Genomic DNA, 20,173 nt, shown 5'->3' with positions numbered 1-20,173 from the left:
CACACACACACACACACACAAATAAATGTAATAAATAAAAAATAAATAAATAAATATTAAAAAAATAATAAAAAATATATATATTTATTTATTTATTTTGAGACAGAGTCCATATGTAGTTCAGGATGGCCTTGAGCTCCCAGCCACTTTCCTGCCTTGTCCTCCCAGCTCTGGAGTTGTGGAGCAGAGAAGAGCCTATGTGCTGGTCACACCCACCTGTTGTCCAGCACTCCAGGAGGCTGAGGCAGGAGGATTGCGAGTTCCAGCCCAGCCTGGACACGTTAGCAGCTTAGTGAGACCTGATCTCAGAAATCGGGGTGGAGCTTGGCCCAGGCTCTGGCCTAGGCTCGATCTCCAGGAGCACAACCAAAAGCCATCCAGGGAGGAGACAGAGACCGGAGTGATGCAGCCCCAAGTCGGCAGATGCTGGGGCCACCTGAAGCTGGAAGAGGTGGCAAGGACTGCTTGCTGGACCCTCCAGGGCAGTGCGCTGCAGACTCCCCATTTGTGGCTTCTAGCTTCCAGAAGTATAACAGCATTAGTTTGAGTGTGGCTGGTTTGGAGCCAGGCATAGGTGCACTGGTGTGCTGCTGAGTGTGAGACTCCAGGGGAGGCGACACAGAGCTTAGTTATTTTTTCTTATTTATTTGTTTATTGAAATAGGGTCTCATTGAGTCACTAATTCGCCCAGGCTAGGTTCACACTTGGGATCCTCCTGCCTCAGCCTCCCAAGTGCTGGTATCACAGGTGTATACCACCACACCCAGCCAGAGCTGGGTCCTTAGCGCTGGTTCCTCTCTCAAAGGTCCTTTCTCAGGGACTGTCCTGAGCAGGAAGCAGCGACAGGCAGAGGGACTGTGTCAGTGTGGAGCCTGGCCCCACAGTGCTGTCCATGGTGTAAGGGATGCGGGCTGTTACCACTTAGGGGACCATGGTGCTGGGTCCCAGGGTTCCATGTCCACCTATCCTTTGACCTGGCATCTTGCCCCTCAGTCCTCTCCAGCTGCTGGCAATGTTTGGGGCCCTGCAGCTCAGCTGTGAGTGCGTAGGGGGAGGTCTCCCATGGTGCCAGCGTGTGGGCACAACCCACATGTCTATCCTGGACAGATGGACACAGTGTGGAGGGACCCTGAGGACACTGTGGTCAGTGAGAGCCACCAGGCATGGAGCACACAGCACGGGCTCCATGACAGGAAATGCCCAGAACAGACGACTCCAGGGACAGGAAGTGGCCTCGGGGTCCCAGGCTAGGAGGGACAGGTGACTGCTATGGTGCTGTGGGCATGGAGCTCCCTGTTGCATACAGATCGTTTTCTGGAATTAGATGGTGGTGATGGCCATGAAACTCACCCCAATAGAAATTACGTAGGTGTCCATCTTGAAGGGGAGGATGTGGAAGGGAGGGAGCTTTTCTTTATTATTTTAGGGCTCTCAGGGTTTGACAGTGCCTGAGCATTGAACCGATACAAGAGGAGTAGGAGGAACATGTCCGGGTGTGTATCAGTATGTGTCTTTGTGTGTGTTTAGTACAGGGTCTCACTACGTACCTCGGATTCCGACTCGATCCATCCGCTTGTGTTCAGCCTCCCAAGCCCTGGGATTACAGGCGCGCACCAACACACCCAGTCCTAAAAATTTGAGAAAGATTCTTTGTTTTGTTTGGCCGGCGCAGGCTGCCTCAAGGGCAGGTCTGGTGTGGCATGTGGTGCTGGGGATCGAGCCGCAGTCCCTTGCCCCTGATTGATTTTGCTCCAGAAGCCACTTCAGACAGCTGAGCTAACTCACCAGCTCCTACTGTTCAGGTTAGTGTGGCATGAGCGTCAGCCTTCATACTTGTTAGGGACCAGAGACTCCAGTGTGCCCTGCTTCAGATGAAGCTGGACAAGAAAAGTGAGGTGGGAAAAGGCAGGTAACTCAGCTCCTGTGAGTGAGAAGGAAGCCCAGTGCAATGGTGACTGCGGGTCACCCCAGTGCTGGGGAGGCTGAGGCAGGAGGGTCTCTGTGAGCTTGAGACCAGCCTGGGCTACAAGGTGAGTTCAAGGCCAGCCTGAGCAACATAGCGAGACCCTGTCTCAAAAGGACCTAATAATAATAATAATAATAAGTCCCTGGAGCTGGAGTGAGCAGGTGGCCATCACAGCCAGCTCGGAAGCACAGTGCCATCGCAGCCAGAGCCGTCCCTGCTCCTGAGCCCCCTGCACCAGCCAGGAGTCCCCTCTCAAGTTCAGAGTAAGGCCACTTGGAGGGGTGCTTGGTTTCATTGTTTTGGTTTTGCAGTGCTGGGGTGGAACCTGGGGCCTTTGTACTGAGCTCATGCCCAGCCTGATTGACTGATTCATTATCTTTCTTTTTATTTATTTATTTGTGGGGGGGGGCCCAGCTCAGCCCACCAGGGGGCGGGGCTGGCTGGCATGTGGTGCTGGGGGATTGAAACTCGGTCCCTTTGTTTCGCTAAGCTTGTTCTAAGTAGGTGCTTTAGACCACTGAGCCATCTCACCAGCCCATGATTATCTTTCTGAGATAGGGTCTCACTATGTAGCCCAGGCTGGCCTCAGTCCTCCTGTCTCAGCCTCCCGAGTGCTGGAAAGACAGGTATGCGCCACTATGGCCAGCTGATTTCATATTTTGAGACAGGGTCTCCGTGAGTTGCCCAGGCTGTACTGGAGCTTACGATCCTCCGCTTCAGCCTGCGGAGTGCTGGGATGATGGATGTGCGTCGTTTTGATCCCACCTGTCCCGGCTCCTCTGTGAGGTGGGACTGTCCCCCGCCTGGTGTGTGCCCCTGACCTGAGGGAGGCCTCTGCCTGGAGCTCGCCTGCTGTGTCTTCTCCTGAGTGAGCCAGATGCCTTTCCTCGCGTCACAGGACCACTTGCTTCGTGACGACTGGGGCCTGGATGGGGCAGGTTCTCCAAAGAGGCCCCAGAGTCTGGGCAGAGGTTTGAGGTGCGGAGTCAATGACACAGAGAGGGTCCCCAGCCTGCAGAGTAGGAGGGAAATCCTGCAGTCTTGGGGGCCATGGGTGCAGCCGTGCCCCTCTGACCACCGGCCCCCTCTCCGCAGCAATGGCAGATGAGTCTGGGCACCAGCGAAGACCACCAGCACTTCACCTGCACCATCTGGAGGTGAGCGTGGACAGTGGGCACAGGTTCCTGCAGTTCTGGTACCTCCGTCTGGCTCACACCCTGCTCCTTTTCCTGACTGAGACCAAGTGGTGCTCAGATCCTCAGGTGGGCCAGGCAGGAGACCTGGAGCAGAGAGCAGGGTGGTGCTGGACCCTCAGCCTGGAGGACCCGCTGGTGTTGGGGGTGCGGCTGGTGACGGAGCTGTGGGCTCTCCAGGCTGACTGTGGCCTCCCTTGCAGGCCCCAAGGGAAGTCCTACCTCTACTTCACGCAGTTCAAGGCGGAGGTGCATGGCGCCGAGATCGAGTACGCCATGGCCTACGTGAGTCGGCTCTGCATGGGTGGGCCCGGGGGCCCCAGATGCGGTTATGAGGTGGACCCGCGCCCCTCAGCCCTCGGCCTCGGCAGCCTCTGTGGGCGCAACCTGGGGAGCACCCCGCCCACCCAGAGGGCCCGCCACAGCCTCACCTCTGCACTGGGCTCAGACACAGGAAGTCACTGCTGTCCCTCCAGGCTCAATCAGGGAAACACATGAAGCGACTTGGGTGTTGGGAGGAGTGGCCCATGCCTGTTGTCCCATACTCAGGAGGCTGAGGCAGGAAGGTTGCATGTTTAAGCCCAGACTAGGCAATTTAGCAAAGTCCTGTCTCAAAACTAAATAGGTCTGGGGTATGGTTGGAATTTATAGTCTTTGTGCCTCAGCCTCCCAGAGTGTGGGGTGATGCATGCGTCACAACAGTGGGCCAGGGCTGAAGCTTTTGCTGCGGGACAGTGTCTGAGGTAACTGAGGCAGCTGCTCCTGTTCCTGCTCTCCGGGAGCTGAGGGAAGTCCAGCTTCCAGTAAAGGCCATGCTTGTTCCCTTGCAGTCAAAAGCCGCCTTTGAACGTGAAAGCGATGTTCCCCTGAAAAAAGAGGAATTTGAAGTGACCAAGACAGCAGGTAGGTAAAGGTGGATTGTGGCGCGAGGGCATGGGTCACACGCCTGTCGTCCCAGCTTTTGGGGAGGCCAACCCAGCCAGGGCAACTTAGCAAGTCCCTGTCTCAAAATGAATGAACAAAGACCCTGGGGATGTAGCTCAATGTAAAGGCCCTGGGTTCGGTCCCCAAGACCCTCCTCCCAGAAACTTAAGGTGCCATTCTAGGCCTGGTGTAGTGGCGCATGCCTATAATCCCAGCACTTGGGCCTGAGGCAGGAAGTTGGGAGTTTAAGACCAGCTTTGGCTACAAAGTGAGTTCAAGCCCAGCCTAAGTGCTATAGCAAGACCCTGTCTGAAAAAGACAAAAATAAATATAAATAAATAAAATGCCTTTCTTAGCCTGGCATGGTGGCACACACCTGCTATCAGAAGGCTGAGGCAGGAGGTTGGCTGGAGTTCAAGACCAGCCTAAACTACGTAGCAAACCCGTCTCTAAAAAAAGCCTTTCTTAAAAAGAAAAAAGGGGCCAGAGAGATGACTCAGTGGAATAAGCACTTCCCTGGCAAGCGCAAGGGCCTGAGTTCAATCCCTGGTTCCGCAAAAAAAAAAAAAAAAAAGCCTTTCTTGTCCCCTGTGACTTCATTGTCACCCATCGTTAATCCCTACTGGGGTCACCTCTGGGCCTGAGATCTTAACTCTGACACCCAAGGGCGCAGGCCTTCTGTGGATGGCTCTTTGGGGCAGGCACACTCTACTGAAACCATCGCGAAGCCTTGTGCCTCCACCTGCTGCCCCCACCTTGCTCTCTGCCGTCCCTTTCCTGACCTGCACGATGGCTGGGGCCTGTCCATCTCGTGCCCTGTGGCTCCCACCTGCCTGGCCCTCAGGCCCTGTCACACGCTGACCGGCCCTTGTTCCCTGCAGTGGCCCACAGGCCCGGCACCTTCAGGGCAGAGCTGTCCAAGCTGGTGATCGTGGCCAAGGTGGCTCATGGCGAGCTGTGAGCACCCAGAGCACGGGTCGGCGGCTCTCTCGGAGACCCTTGGAGCCCACCTGACACCAGTGTCCCTGCTCAGCTGGCAGCCGTGTGTGGAGAAGCCACCGCCCACCCTGCTCCTGCACTGCATCCTGGCCCCGCTCCTCGCACTGTGGACCCAGGGCACCGAGCCTTCTGATGCCAGCCTGGTTCTCCAGGGACCTGCTGGGCACCAGGAGCCCCCAGGACTCAACCCCACTGTCACCAGGGGACCTTCTTTGAGACAACTGGGAAGACACCAAATGTTCTTTCATATTTAAATAAAAAACTGAAAAAAAACCAGCCACCCTTGTGGGCCCTCCTGAGGCTCCCAGAGGACACTGAGTACCAGGCAGGAGGGCTCCTGCAGGCACTGGGCAGCTCCCCTCCCTGAGACCTGAGGGACAGCGAGGTCAGGTCCCATAGTCCTCTTGAACAATGGCAGCAACAAGTGCTCGAGGGTAGACCTGCTGATCTCCCTTGGTTTTGGTTTTTAAAGTTGTAGGGCTGGGGAGGTAGCTCAGTAGAATAAGCAGTTGCCTATCAAGCACAGGGTCCTGAGTTCAATCCCCGGTACCACAAAAAGATAAATACAAATAAAGTTGGAGTAGGACAGGACAATTTTTAAACCCAAAACAGCCAGGCTCAGCAGTACACGTCTGTCATCCTTGGTATGTGGGTGCTGAGGAGGATCACAAGCTTGAGCCCAGCCTGGCAACTTACTGAGACATTATGTTAAATAAAAAGTGTTATGGATCACTCAACAGGAACCAGATCAGATTGGAATTTGGAAAGCCATTTATTACTGAGCTCAGTGCTGCGCGCGCCCCCCCCACACACACACAGGAGAGAACCACATTGAGTTTGATAAGCAAATTAATTTTCTTGACACAAAATAATGCTTTCAGATTGATTGGGACCACAACTCAAACTACATTTCCGGGGCCTTTGTTTCAGTTTCTGGTTAATTTTCACCTGAGTACCTGCAGGCAGCCTTACATAGCCCGGAGGTTACAAGAAGATAAAGCCCAGTTAGTTTCCTTTGTCATCTCTGTAAACTAACTTTGCAGACAGGAATTGGTGAGGGTCACAGGAATTTAGCAAACAGCAAGAGACGGCCACTAGTTACTAAACAACTTAGAACAGTGGTAAGTACACATTTATAACAGCACAAGATTGACATTTATAGCCTAAAATGTGAGTTAACCCATTACAAAAAGGAGGGGGTCAGGGATACCATTCAGCGGCATAAGCACCTTGCCTGGTAAATGCAAGGTCCCAAATTCAATCCCTGATCCCGCAAAAAACAAAAAAGGTCCAGGTATGTAACTCGGTGCAAAGAGCCCAAGTTCATCCCCAGTAGTGCTGCAGAAACGGACAGGAAGGCCCGCTCTGGGATGGTGGAAGAGGAGGTGGCAGCAAGCGCATCTGCCCAGTGCACACGAGCTACAGAGGTGGCATTTGTTGAAAGAGTTCTCAGGTGTTCTTCACTTTGTTTTCTTAAATTGAATCTCAAGGGCCGGGGAGATGCTCAGTAGAATAAGCACTTGCAAGCGCAGGGGCCTGAGTTCAATCCCCAGTTCCGCAAAAAAAGATAAAAAACAATAAATTGAATCTCAAATTTACAAGAGTCCAGGCAGCGTGGATGGTCCAGCAGGGGACAAGGACAGTTACATACATATTTTGGTAGCACAGCTGAGGGCACAAGAGTCCACGTGGGGCCAGGCTCTCGGGCCGTCCGCTTGTGGATCAGTTCTTTATACCCTTTAGAGGTTGCTCAGAGCGTTCCCGGCCGTTGTTTTTTTTTAAAGACTAGCGTAACGTTCTACCCCGGGCTGTGCTTCACTGCAGTGCCCCGAAAGCCGTTTGGTTGGCCCAGGGTCCCACTGCACCACTCAGACTCATAGAGTGCCTTCTGTCTCAGCCTCCCCGGCCCTGGGGTCACAGATGTGCGCCTCCTGCCCAGGCTCGGGCTGCCGCAGCATGTGGTGTTAGGGATTGAACCCCCAGCACTTAGTCTGCTGAGCTATCTTGCTGGCCCTCTGCAAACAGCATTTTATTTAGGGCATAGCAGCATGCCTGAGATCCCAGCCCTCAGGACGACCTCAGCAAGTTCAAAGCCAACCTGAGCTAGTGAGTGAGACCTAGTCTGTCCCCCCAAAAAACTACCTCCGCTCCATCCTGTACTTTTCTACTGTAGATTTGTACCTAAGCCTAGTAGCCCGCCTGGTACAACGGTGAGGCATGTGCATCCGGGCAGGAACAGCCTCGGTTCTCGCCCACATAGTGCTACTTTGTGTATGTTTACCCACGCCCGGCACACTTGTGTAAACATTGCACCATAATGGGATGTGGGCATGACTTGCCCCCACCCCTTCCTCGAACACACACACCGCTGGGATACTGGCAGCAGCACCCGGTGAGTTTTGCCTGCAAAGTGCCAACTGCTAAATTTCTATGCATTTAGGGTTTGTTTTTAAAAAGGTTTTTTTTTTTTTTTTTTTTTTTTGTCTGGTAGAAGTAGCCAGGTCAGTACAGTGGTGTGTGAAAGGCTAGATCTGCAACTTTTGGAGGTGGGGAGAGAGTCATGGGGTCACTCAGGCACAGGTGGGTGCTGAAGGTGGCTTTGACAGTGGCCGCAGGAGCCCAAGCTCCTGTGACAGCAACAGGGAAGCAAGGATGACCATGCAGACACAGGCAGTGCAGACCTCCTTGATCCCAGTGATGAAAGAGACAGCAATTTGAGTTCATATTTTAGTGGAAATGGTATAAAATGGTTACACAACCGAATGGAACAACCCAGTGTCAGAAGCAGGTCTTTATTTTTTTATATATTTTTCATGTTATGTATTCATTTTAACATAACAAAACTCATCAAATTAATAATTCATCAATAGAAATACTCCAAAGAAAAAGCTGTATGCGTCTTTATGACAAAATTGGCGTCATGCCCCGTCAGATGGGCCCTGACCCAGGCACTGAGCAGTCCGCCAGGCCAGGAGGGACACTAGGAAGAAGGGTTCTCAGTGAAAGAAAGCTTTTTGGCTTTTTTGAGAAAGCAGAGGCTGGGTGTAGGGACTCAACGCCTATCATCTCAGCTCGGGAGGCTGAGGCAGGAAGATCAGGTTCTAGTCCATCCTGGGCAACATAGTGACTCAGTGAGACCGTGTCGGAAAGGGCCGAGGAGAATGTAGCTCAGCCGAGAGGATCTGGGTTCCATCTCCAGTTCTGGGGAAGAAAAAAAAGTCAAGCAGAAAGCACAGACAGGCTGGGAGCAGTCTGCGCGCCTCTTCTCTGGAGGCTTCTACAGCCCAGCAGACGGGGCGTTACCCAACGGTTCCACCAGGGGGCAGCACAAGCGCAGCGCCAACCGCTGTAGTAGGCCTTGCAGCTAGGTAGGTAGGTGCGATTCCCAGATGTTGAACTTGTGGGCTGGTCCCAAACTTCTCAAATGCTAATGGGGCTGCAGCAGTGCCGTCTTCGGGCCTATTTGGGGCCTTGGTGCAGAAAGGTGCAGCTCCACACATGGACGTCCCTCCTGCCCCAGCTGCAATGCTACAGTGGTTGAAACCCACAGGCCCAGCCCCCAGGGCCTTTGCGTGCTGCCAGAGCTAAGGTGCTGCAGGTTTGCTGCACGGGGCTCCTTCCTCTGCAGGGCTGGGGCTGACTGGGGGGGGGGGGCACTCACCGCCAAGCCGCCCCAACCCCAAAGTCTAACAGCAGCACAGTGGCTTGCTGGTGCCTTTCTGTTGCACGTCTGTGAGGCTCCAGTAGTCCACGTCCTGGATCCACATCCCCCAAATGGAGCAGCTTCAACAGCAGCACTTACTCCTGCTGGCTCAGAGACCAGAAGCTGAGGGTGAGGCGTGGCCAGGCCTGTTCCTCCTGAGGCCTGGAGGACGCTGCCCTGCCTGTCCCCAGCATCGGGTGGTGGCCCCCATCCTGGGAGTGCTTGGCTTGTGGAAATGTCGCCCTTCTCTGCCTGTCATCACATGGTGTTCCCCTGTGTGCGTGTCTGTCCCAGTGTCTCTTTGAAGGACCCAGGACCCACCCAGCTGTGCCAGGCTTCACCCCAGCCAGGTGTACCCCAGTGCATGGCCGGGGCAGGGGCAGGAGAGCAGGTGCCCCAGCGGTACAGCTCCTCTGGAAACCTGCCTGCTTCTGGCTCCTGGAGGGATGGAAACACTGACTTGGTCACAGAAGCTGTGCCAGCTCTGAAGAGTCCCCAGGTTACAGGGGTAGATGGGCTGCACAGGACTTGGGGCCTCCATCCGATGACACGGTGAGCTGCAGTCTAGCACAACCCAGAGGCCCTATCTGATGTCACAGGTCAGGGAACCTGAGGCAATGGGGACTTGACTTTTATTTATTTTTCTGCCTGGTACTGGGGGTTGAACCCAGGCCTTTCACACTGAACTCCATCCCCAGGCCTTTTTAATTTGTTATTTATAGACAGAGTCTCACTGAGGTGCTCACTTGCCCAGGCCAGGCTCCAACTTGAGATCTTCCTGCCTCAGCCTCCCAGAGCACAGCCGGTGTGGGCCTTTAAACTGCTGGCGCTGATGCTTTCTGGTCCTCCTGAGTCCCACAGAGTGTGGGAAAGGGTTAGAGGTGCAGGCTCACGTCCCTGATGGGTGACACCCTTAGATGGTGCCATCCTCCAGCATCCGGTTCAGCCCATCACAGATTCTGGTCAGGTGTGAGCTGTAGGGCTCCGCGGGGCCATAGAGCGCGGCCAGGAAGTCACCATCCGCCAAGTGGCCAAAGACGCGACTGATGCGTCCATGCGACTTGGCGGTGAGGTGCGGCCCCGCCGCCTGGTGCAGCAGGTCGCGGCACTCGAGCAGCCCCGCGGCCAGCACGCGGCGGTCAAAGGTGAAGGCCACCTGGTGGAAGCTTACGGCCGTCATGGCCAGGCCCCGCGCCCGCTGCCGGAAGCGCCGCAGCCGCGCCAGCTCCTCGGTGCCCAGCTGCCCGGCGCGCAGCAGCACGGCCACCTTCACCGCCACCTTCACCAGGTCCTTGAGCAGCTTCTGCGCTGCGCGCCGGCTGCGCGTGAACTCCTTGGTGGCGCGGTACAGCTCGTCTAGCACCTCGCTGCTCGTGTCGTCCACGAACGTGGCCACCACGGCCTTGCAGGGCATCTTGCTCAGGACCTTCTTCTGCGCCTGCAGCGCCAGGTTCTTGGTGCTGAAGGTGTCCATGGGCCTGCGGGGCAGACGGATGGACAGATGGAGCAGCAGCCACCACCCCAGCCCCGGGCCTCGCCTTCCTGTGGGCATGTGGGCAGGGCCTCCGCAAAGGAGAGGTGTGGGGACAGGGGCATCCACACCCAATGGTGGCCACCCACAGACCCTTGAGGAACCTATAGGAGTCAGTGGTACACGCCCAGCTACTCGGGAGGCTGAGGCAGAAGGACCTCAGGCACAGCCCAGCCTGGCCAATTTAGCAAGACCTTGCATCAAATTATAAAAAAAATTAAGGGGCCAGGGAGACAGCTCAGTAGAATAGGCGCTTGCTTGCAAGTGCAAGGTCCTTAGTTCAATCCCCGGTACCACCCCAAAATAAAATAAAAATAAAAACAGGAGCCAGGGAGATAGCTCAGTAGAATAAGCGCTTGTCGGGGCTGGAGAGATGGCTCAGTGGTCTAAAGCACCTACTTGAAACAAGCTTGGCAAAGCACAGGGACCGCGGTTCGATCCCCAGCGCCACATGCCAGCCAGCCCCGCCCCCTGGTGGGCTGAGCTGGCCACACACACACAATAAATGTAATAAATAAAAATAAATAAATATTTAAAAAAAAAAAAAGAATAAGCACTTGTCTGGCAAGTGCAAGGGCCTCAGTTCAATCCCTGGTTCCACACACACACACAAATAATAATAATAATAATAATAATTTTTTTTTAAATTTTATTTATTTGTGTGTGTGTGTGTGTGTGTGTGGCCAGCTCAGCCCACCAGGGGGTGGGCTGGCTGGCATGTGGTGCTGGGGGATCGAACTGTGGTCCCTGGGTTTTTGCTAAAGCTTGTTCTAAGTAGGTGCTTTAGACCACTGAGCCATCTCACCAGCCCAATAATAATAATTTTAAAAAATAAAATTAAAAACATCCAGAGGTGGAGCTCAGTGGTAGAGTAGCCCTGAGCTCCATCCCTAGGGTGGCAGAGGAGAGGAGAAGGGGCAGAGGGCCAGACAAGAAGAGGTGAGGGGAAGAGGAGGAAGAAGGGGTACAGAAGGAGGGACTGGGGAGGTGAAAGAGGAGGAGAGTCAGAGGCCTGGGGGGCAGTGGTGCAGGGCTGGGGCATCATCAGGTGCCTCACGCACTCAGGGCTCCGGCTACACCCCTGCCCATCTGGCGATAGGTGGGATGGCATCTGGAGCCCCAGGCCTCGTTACTGTGACTGGTGTTGCAGCCTCACTGCTTCTGGGTCGGCAGCAGCCTGGGCAGTGGCTTCCCCTCCAGAATTGCTTCTAAATTCCAGAGCTGGGCCTGCCCCTTCCTGCTGAGAACCAGGGGACAGTTCTCCACGGCCTCAGGACCAAACATACACCTGGCTTTTCCTTGGTGAACTCCTATACATCCCCCAAAACCCTGGCCCCCAAACCCCTGCCTCTTTCCTGGTGAACTTCTTTACACTCCCTAAAGCCCAGGCCCCTAAACTCTTTCTGGGCTAATTCCTCTCTCAGCTTGGAATATGACAAGGAGGACTCCACCTCCCCAGGAGCCATGGCTGGTGGACTCCCACACCACCACTGCCCAGAAGCGCTGGGCCAGCCCCCACCCAGCCTGGGCTGGAATGCCATGCAGCCCTCACTCATCCCTGGGACTCCCACAAAGCTGTCTTTGTTGGAACTCAGACCCAGGAGGAGCCTGGCCCTCAGCCACTCTCTTCGCCCTCTGAGGTCACGCGTCTGCAATGGCTGCAGTGTCCCTGTCCCTGCCCCGCAGGTCACAGGCCTGTGGACTCAGGGCCATGCACCCAGCTCATCCTGCCCTGGGCAGCTGTGTAAAGACCAGGTCTGGAGAGGCCACAAAGCCCCAGGGCCCGCCGCGCCTCTGCACCAGCCTCCCGGCCTCCCCACCTGATGCCCATGTGGCCCTGAGCTCGGGGCCAGGCATGGTTCCTGTGGCCAAAGCAACCCCTGTGGGCAGCCTTCTGCCAGCTCTGATGGCCCCAGCAGGTGCCCTACCCATGGTGTGCCTCAGGTTCCCCAGGTCTACAATGCAGGTGACAAGAACCAGCTCGATCCCGGGGCAGAAGTGTGTAGCCAGCCGTAGAGTCCCCCAAGCTGTGAACTTAGACCCACAGCCAGCCAGACTCTGTCTGCAGGACCCTGAGCACAGAGATAAATGGCCTCTCTGGAAGAAAAAGCTGTGACTGCCACTGGCTGCCTGCCATGAGACATATCTCTGACACACATTCCCTAAAGTGTTCCATCAGATTCTCTAGAACCTTCTCTTCCATCTTCTTCCCCCAACTTCCTCTCCATTTTACTCACTGGACAAACTCTTATTCATCCCTCAAGACCCAGTGTCTCTGTCCCCTCCTCCTGGAAGCCTCCCAGAAGCCCACTCAGTCCACAGAGCTCCCAGCATCCCCCAGGCAGCCCCAGCTGGGTCTGTCACCTTGCACAGCCCATGATGCCAGCAGGGGCAATGACTACACTGTTACATATGTGGCCAGCCAGGGACCCCAACAAGTGTCTGTTGAACATGAGAAAGACAGGAAGTCTGCATTCACAGGAAGGAGGACTCCCCAAGTCCAAGTCCCAGCTCCAGATGAACAGAATGAGGCCCGGACTTGGGAAGGAGGCCTGGGCCGGGCATGCTGTGAGCACACCTGTCAGCCCAGCACTGGGGAAGCTAAGGCAGGGGTGGCCACGAGTTCGAGGCCAGTCTAGGCTACATAGTGAGTCTGTCAAAAAAAAAGGAGACGGAAAAGGCAGCCAAGGGCCCCCCTTCCGCCAGTCGCGCAGCCCTCTCTGGGCTGCCCCTTTCCCATTGGCAGCTCAGCACAGAGGGGAGAGCTGGGTCAGCCTTGGGATGACTCCCAGCAGGACACGGAGGGTGCGGGCAGCTGTGGCCTCTGCGCCCCCAGCATCACCTCCAGCCTGGCCCTCACCCGGCAACACCTGGGCCAGCTGCACAGCCTCCAGTCTTCCCTGGGACCCATTGTTCTGCCAGAAAGTCCCAGCAGGGAGGTGACCGCTGTCTCAAAACAAGTCCCCTGACCAAAATAAACCTGGGCTTCCTTCCTGTGGGGGGCGGGACCTTTCCCTCTGTCCCCACCCTCTGTCCACCCAATGCCAACACATCCCAGAGCCTGAGCAGCCCGCTCCAACTTCAGATTGGCCCAACACGCATTTAGTCACTTAACAGACATGGCCCTGCATGGTGGGGATAACAGATGGTGGCCTACGGTGGTGGCACACGCCTGGCATCCCAGTGCTCAGGCTGAGGCAGGAGGGTCCCTGAGTTCAAGGCCAGCCTGCATCCGCCATGCAGATCCATCTAGCACTATGAGGGCCTGCCCTGATGCACCGTGGGCAGAGCTGCCAGCTCCTGGCCCCGCCCCGCCCCCCAGGTCCCGGCTCAGGCTATACCTCGGACTTCTCACCAGCTACCAAACTCCGCCTCATCTCCTGGACTATGGCCTCTGTCCTCGCCGCTGTGTGGACACTCAGCTGCCAGATATGCTGCAAATCACTCAGGGGCCAAAAAAACGGCAGCATCTTCACCTGCTCAAAGTCTGGGCAGGTAGGCAGTATCTGAACTGTCTCTGAGTAGGGTGTGGTGGGGGCGCGCTTGTTCTGCTCCAGCCCTTGGGGCCCCTGCCCCCAACCCACTCCTGTCCTCCCCACAAGGTCTCACTACGTAGCCCAGGTTGGCCTCCAACCTGCAGCAATTCTCCTGCCTCAGCCTCCCAAGTGCTGGGATTACAGGCATGTGCCATGACTCCCAGCTGGGCTGGATAATTTCAGGAAAAACTGCATTTGCCCTGAATGTGTCCGGACTTTTTCTTCTGTTGATACAATACAGGGTAACAACTATTTCTATACTATGGATATTATATCAGGTAGTGCGAACCCTCTGGATTGCATAGCCCACCCTGGTGTGGGGCTGGCATGGCATGTGGTGCCAGGGATTGAACCACAGTCCCCTGAGCTTGCCGAAGCAAGCGCTGTAGACCACTGAGCTCCCTCACTGCCTCTACTTTTTTTTTTTTTTTAATTTTTATTTATTTATTTGTTTGTGTGTGTGTGTGTGTGTGGCCAGCTCAGCCCACCAGGGGGTGGGGCTGGCTGGCTTGTGGTGCTGGGGGATTGAACCCTGGTCCCTGTGCTTTGCTGAGCTTGTTCTGAGTAGGTGCTGTAGACCACTGAGCCATCTCACCAGCCCCCCCTCACTGCCTCTAGATGATAATTCTTAACCACCAGTTTTTTTCTTTTTCTTTTTCTTTTCTTCTTCTTCTTCTTTTTTTTTTTTTTTGAGGTACTAGAGATCGAACTCAGGCCCCTGCGCTTGCCAGGCAAGCACTTATCCCACTGAGCCATCTCCCCGGCACCACCAGCTTTGTAAAAGGCATGACATTTTTAGCTGGATCTGATAGCACAGGTCAGTCTTCCCAGCACTCCAGGAGGCTGAGCGGGAGGATCACAAATTTAGGCCAGCTAGGGTACCACAGGAGACCCTGTCTTAAAATTAAAAACAAGAAGGGATGCAGCTCAGTAATGGAGTGCCGCTAGGATAGGCTGTCAGTACCAGGGGAAAATGGTGAACTATGGCCCTCACTCGCCTTTGTAAATAAAGTTGTTTGACACACAGCAACGCCCATTCACTTATATCAGCTATGGTGCTTTCCCTCTTACATGAGCGGGCAGACTGTGTGGTTTGCCAGGCTAAAACTATTTGCTATCTGATCATTTATAGAAAAGCTTTGCCAATCCCCCATCTAGACAAACCACAGAACAATAGATCAAGCCTTCATTTGTAGTGTTTACCAATTTACATGGTGTCAAATTTGCCACCAGGGAGCCAGACATGGCACACACCTATAATCCAGCACTCGGGAGGCTGAGGCTGGAGGATCGTTGTGAGTTCAACAGCAGCATGGACTACAAAGTGAGCTCAAGGCTGAGCTGGAGAACAAGACCCTGTTTCAAACTCACACACACACACACAATTGCCACTGCAGCCAACTTCAAGCTGCTAATTTGGTATCAACAAGCATGGAGTTGGGAAGCGACCCTTGACATACCAAACAATGTAAGACATGAAAACAACCTCTGAGCACAGGACACTGGAAACAGTAAGAAAACCGGAGTTACGTCTGCCCACCCTCTGACACCGGGGGCACTGAGCTACATCCATAGGCCTTTCTTAATTTTTTAAATTTTGAATCAGGGTCCTAGGCCAGCATCAGACTTGCGATCCTCCTGCCTTAGCCTCCTGCCATCATATTCTGCACCTATAAAACAGCTTTATTGAAAGAACTCAAAAAAACCTGGCAAGCGCTGGATCCTGAGTTCAATCCCCGGTACCGCAAAAAAAAAAAAAAAAAAAAAAAAAAAAAGAAAGAGTTCATATAGCACAACATTCACTGATTTGAAGGGTACAATTTGGTGAGTTTTCTACAGCCCTGTCCCCAGGAACAGTCATCTCATCCTCTCGCCAGCCCCTGGCACCCCTCAGTCCGCTTCCTGTCTCTGGACTCACCTGTCTTGGACATTTCTGGCCACAGAGCCCACACTGTGACCTTCCATCTGTCCTGTAGTATGTGTTACATGCAGCCTTGTTCCTTCTAAAGGCTAAATAATATTCTACACCTTTACGTATTTTGGTATTTTGAGTCAGGGTCTCACTAAGCAGCCCAGGCTGACCTTGACTTGGAGACCATCCTCCTGCTTCTGCCACCCAAGTCCTGGACCACAGGCACGCTCTGCCATGCGTGGCTGTTGTTTTTTACGTCTTTATGGCCTGCGGCGTGGGGCTGGAGCCTGGGGTCTCTGTGTGTCTCCCACCGGCCGCTTTACTGAGGTGGCTTCAGTGACAGCTCCGCAGCCAGAAGCTTCCAAAAGGATGGTGTCTGAGGACTGAACTGCGACATTCCTGACAAGCTGCCTCTGGGACCCGCCCCACCGCATAAATTCTTCATGTCCCCCACTAAGGGCATCAATAATTTACCAGCCCAGGACAGCTGCTCCCTGTCTTTCATCCCAGGCTAGCCAGGGTGTCCCAGGGTGCCCTCAGCCTCTGCCCACTGTGACCGCTGTCCCCAGGTCCTCACATCAACACACTGTCACCACCCACTGGGGAACTCTCGCTGCCCCCTGCCCCTCCCAGTGTCAAGACAGTGGAAAGGGCAGATGTGCTGACCAGAAGTGGGAGGTGGCTATGGTTCTCAAACTGGGCTCTCTGGAACCCTCTGGGCCACCCCTAGGCCGTTGGGCCTCACTGCCCTCCGCTCGCTCGACTCCATCCCTTGATGCAATGACTCCCCCACACACACACACCCAGCAGCCAGAGGCCCTCCCTCCTCTGCCCTCAGCCCCCAGGACTCCCACCTCCCTGGGGCCAAAGCCCAGGTCCTCCTGCTGCCTGCCCGCCCGCCCGCTGGGCCCTGCACAGCCCACACACTCCTCCCACCTCCCCTGCCCCTGCTCCCTCTCCCTACTACCCCCCTGCTCCTGCACTACACAGGGCTCCATCCCACCCCAGGGCTTCTGTTCCCCAGGCCTCTACCCTTACATGGTCACTCAGGCCCCAGTTCAAGGTCCCCTTCCTCAGAAGTCATTTCAGATTTTCCACCCACACTGCCCGATTTTCATGTAATGACATCCTGCCTCCGTCTCCCTCAACCCCTCTCTGAGCCAAGGGAGGGCTTTTGTCACTACTGGGTCCTCGGAGCCCTACTCCAGGCCAGATTTAGTACAGTTGCTTGGGACCTGTCTGTTGAGTGAATAAATGACTACTCAGCAAAGGGAGAGTATGGTGTCGGAGACTTTAAGCAAGGGCTCTATTGTCTAGCAGGGGATAGTGAGGCTGATACAAAGCTGCGTGGTGCGGATGTACAGCCTCTCTCAATGAAACACCTCGGCACCGTTATCACTTTTTTTTTTTTTTTTCCTGAACCGGGGATTGTACTCAGGCCCTTGCATTTGCCAGGGAAGTGCTTATTCTAGTGAGCCATCTCCCCAGCCCCTCAACTTTTTTTCTAGGAAAAAAATAAAGGAGACCCCAAGCCAGGGTGGTGACGTACACCTGTCATCCCAGCACTCTAAGGAGGCTGAGGCAGGAGGATCCTAAGTTCTGGTCCAGCCTGGACAACTTCACTACCCAGTGAGACCCTGTCTCAGAATAAAAAATAGAAAGAGCTGGGATAGAACTAAGGGCAATGGCCCTGGGTTTCACCCCCAGCACTCCCAACCCCCACACACGTGTGCACGCACACACGCACACGCATGCATGCACGCACACACACACACACACACACACACACCCCTCAGCTCTATCAGATAGATTGGAAAACTGAGTCCTGGTGACACAGCTAGCAGCGCCTACTTTTGGGCCTGGGAGTGGGTTCTGGGAACTGAGGGATGGGGTACTAGGGCAGAGGGTGGCACTTCATAACTGGCCTGGGCTGGCCCCTCTCTGGGCTGGCCCCTCTCTGGGCTGGGCTTGAGTTTCCATGACCCCCAAGAGTTTTATCCTCTCCTGGTTTCACGTGACAACAGAGACACTGAGGCCTGGACACTGCCCCTCCCTGAATCATCAAGGGAACCAAAAGCTCCTCCCACAAACCTGCCCTCCCCAGGCTTCCAATGGAAAACTGAGGCTCAGGACACCTGACCCAGCCCACGCCACACCGTGGCCTGCAGTCTAACCCCTCAGTCCCATCCCACCTCTGGCCCCAGGGTCCCACACTTGTCTTCCCCCTGCATCCAATCCGCCCAGCCCAGGTGAGACCAGACCTGCCCTTTGTTCCAGGCTTTGCTGGGCACCGCGTCCTGGCCCCTCCTCCGCCCCGCTGCCACACCCAGCCCTGCTGAGCCAGGCACCTTGCTGGGTTTGAAATTTGGCGCCCAGACTGGTGGCAGCACAGCGGGCAAAGCTGTGGGGCCCAGAACTGGGCTGTGCAGGGTGGGGCTGTGGTGACACTGAAGAGGCTGCAGACAGTGGGGGCCACACTGCAGCACCGAACCCTCCAGGCAGCCCCCAGCCACGTGGAATTCTGCTCCTCCGCATTGTCACTATCATTATTATAAACCCTCCACACTGGGCTACTCCCCCAGGCCTTTTCTGGTTTTTATTTGGAAACAGGATCTCTTTATGTCATCTGATTGTCCAGACTGGGCTCACACTGTGATCTTCCTGCCTCAGCCTGACAGTGCCAGGATTACAGCTGTGGGCCGCTGCTTCTGGTTCCATCCCCATTTCACCGATAAAGAAACTGAGGTTCACCAGACCTGAACTGTGTGTTCAGGGCACCACGGCAGTTGGAAAAGCTTGAATACAGGTTCCTCTAAGCCCTGAGCTGGCTCCAGACCTCCCTGAACCCCTGGGGTCCCCAGCTGAGCTCAGGAAGTCACCTTGCAGTCCTGTTTACAGCTAGTAGCTGGTCCCTTGTCTGCCACAGAGAGATGCTAATGATGTGAGACTCCTAATCCAGTCCTACTTCAGTCCTCATCTCCCTGGCCAATCCCTGGTGCCTTTCCGGGCCTCAGTTTACCCTCCTGGGAAATGGGCCCAGTTTGCTAGCACAGAAAAGGATAAGTGGCGATAGGTCTGGGTTGGGCCATCTACCAAGTACCTTGGTAGCCACAGTCCCAGGCCACAGTTCATAAAATCGAGGCTCAAGACCCAGGCTCATGGAGCTGGCTGGCGGGCAGGGTAGGGTGGGTGCTCTGGCTCCCCTGATTCCTTGCACAGGGAAAGCTGCTCCGGTGCCCACGGCCTAGGAACCCTGTCCAGGAACCTGCGTGGGGAGGCAGTCCGCACTGGGGCGCCCCCGCCGGAGAACCGGGAGGTTTGTACCCCTACTCACACACCCAGAGACAGAGACATAGGCAAACTGAGGCGGGGGGGCACACAAGCAGATGGGGGCTGCAGGGACCAACGGTGGCCAGCGGGGGGGTGCGGGACCGAGGGCAGCCGCTAGCTCACCTGCTCTCCGAGATCTGTCCGTTCGTCCGATTGTCAGGGATCCGTGTGGTTCCAGCGGGTTTCGCAGGAATGGGATCTTTGCCGCCGCGAGGCTCCCAGAGTCTCAGGAGGACGGGGCGGGGCGTCTGATCGACCACGCCCTATAGAACACGCCCACACAGAGACCACGCCTACAAACCCTTCCACGCCCCCGCGGAAGAGACGCTAGAGTCACTGTGCGGCGGAGGCGGGCCTAGCGTACGGGCTCAGCCAATGGCGGCGGGGGCGATGTACAAAGAAATCAATGAGAGCGAGTCTACGCACCAGAGATGAAAGGGGCGTGCCATGGGCGGGGCCAGGCGGCTGTGTGTTGGGGGGAGGGGTTCCTCCCGAACCTGGATAGGATCGGGTGCTGGTGTGCGGCGCCTGCTAGGGAAAGGGAAGGAAGGAGGGAGGTTAGGGGGTGCCAGGGGCAGACACTGAATTAGAGGCCAGGAGCCTCGCAGAGAAACAGAGCACCACGTGGCTCTGCATAGACTTCTCCTTCCTTAAGTTTATATACCTGGTAGGACGATTTGGGCGGAAGCACGTTCCTAGCGGGCGCGGTAGTGCAGGGCTGCAGTGCCAGGACTCTGGGAGGCTGAAGCAAGAGGATCTCAATTTGGAGCTCAGCTTAGGCAATTTAAAGAGACTGTCTGAAAAATAAATACAAGCTGAAAAGGCAGTTGGGTGCGAAGGCCTTGGGCTCAGTCCGCCTCAGGGTGGTAGACGAATCTGTGGGGTGAGGCTTGGGGCAGCCCCCGGGTGGACAGACCTCAGAACCCCCACAGAGCAGCCCCCTCCAGCTGCGATTTCCGCGGGATGCAGGAGGATGCAGCTGTGCGCCCTGGGAACCGGGCCCTGGAGCTGCTCCCAGCTCGGCGCTGTGTGCTCCATTTCCGCCGGGCGCACCTGCCCAGCTCGGGGTCCGGGTCCAG

At 55.5% G+C, this 20,173-nt stretch overlaps 2 protein-coding genes across 2 annotated transcripts in view; one reads left to right on the top strand and one right to left on the bottom strand.

The window, feature by feature from the left end:
- Positions 1 to 5,356, top strand: part of Mydgf (myeloid derived growth factor) — a 7,973-nt gene extending 2,617 nt beyond the window's left edge. Inside the window, exons 3-6 of the mRNA XM_004632960.2 lie at positions 3,062 to 3,123; positions 3,363 to 3,444; positions 3,990 to 4,062; positions 4,965 to 5,356. Of these exons, the coding sequence (XP_004633017.1) occupies positions 3,062 to 3,123; positions 3,363 to 3,444; positions 3,990 to 4,062; positions 4,965 to 5,044 (297 nt within the window). The 3' untranslated portion in view covers positions 5,045 to 5,356. The remainder of the gene's footprint in view (positions 1 to 3,061; positions 3,124 to 3,362; positions 3,445 to 3,989; positions 4,063 to 4,964) is intronic.
- Positions 5,357 to 9,511: 4,155 nt separating this feature from the next.
- Positions 9,512 to 19,308, bottom strand: Tnfaip8l1 (TNF alpha induced protein 8 like 1). Its single transcript, XM_004632758.2, has 2 exons — positions 19,218 to 19,308; positions 9,512 to 10,263 (listed from the first exon to the last, which is right to left on the bottom strand). Exon 2 carries the CDS (start codon positions 10,257 to 10,259, stop codon positions 9,699 to 9,701), a length of 561 nt encoding a protein of 186 aa, XP_004632815.1. The 5' UTR covers positions 10,260 to 10,263; positions 19,218 to 19,308; the 3' UTR covers positions 9,512 to 9,698.
- Between the last annotated feature and the right edge of the window lie 865 nt (positions 19,309 to 20,173).

This window comes from Octodon degus, unplaced genomic scaffold (assembly GCF_000260255.1).
Source record: "Octodon degus isolate 3935 unplaced genomic scaffold, OctDeg1.0 scaffold00050, whole genome shotgun sequence".
Classification (NCBI taxonomy): Eukaryota; Metazoa; Chordata; class Mammalia; order Rodentia; family Octodontidae; genus Octodon; species Octodon degus.
Note: the sequence above shows the minus strand (reverse complement) of the source record. Positions and strands in the feature narration are given on the sequence as shown.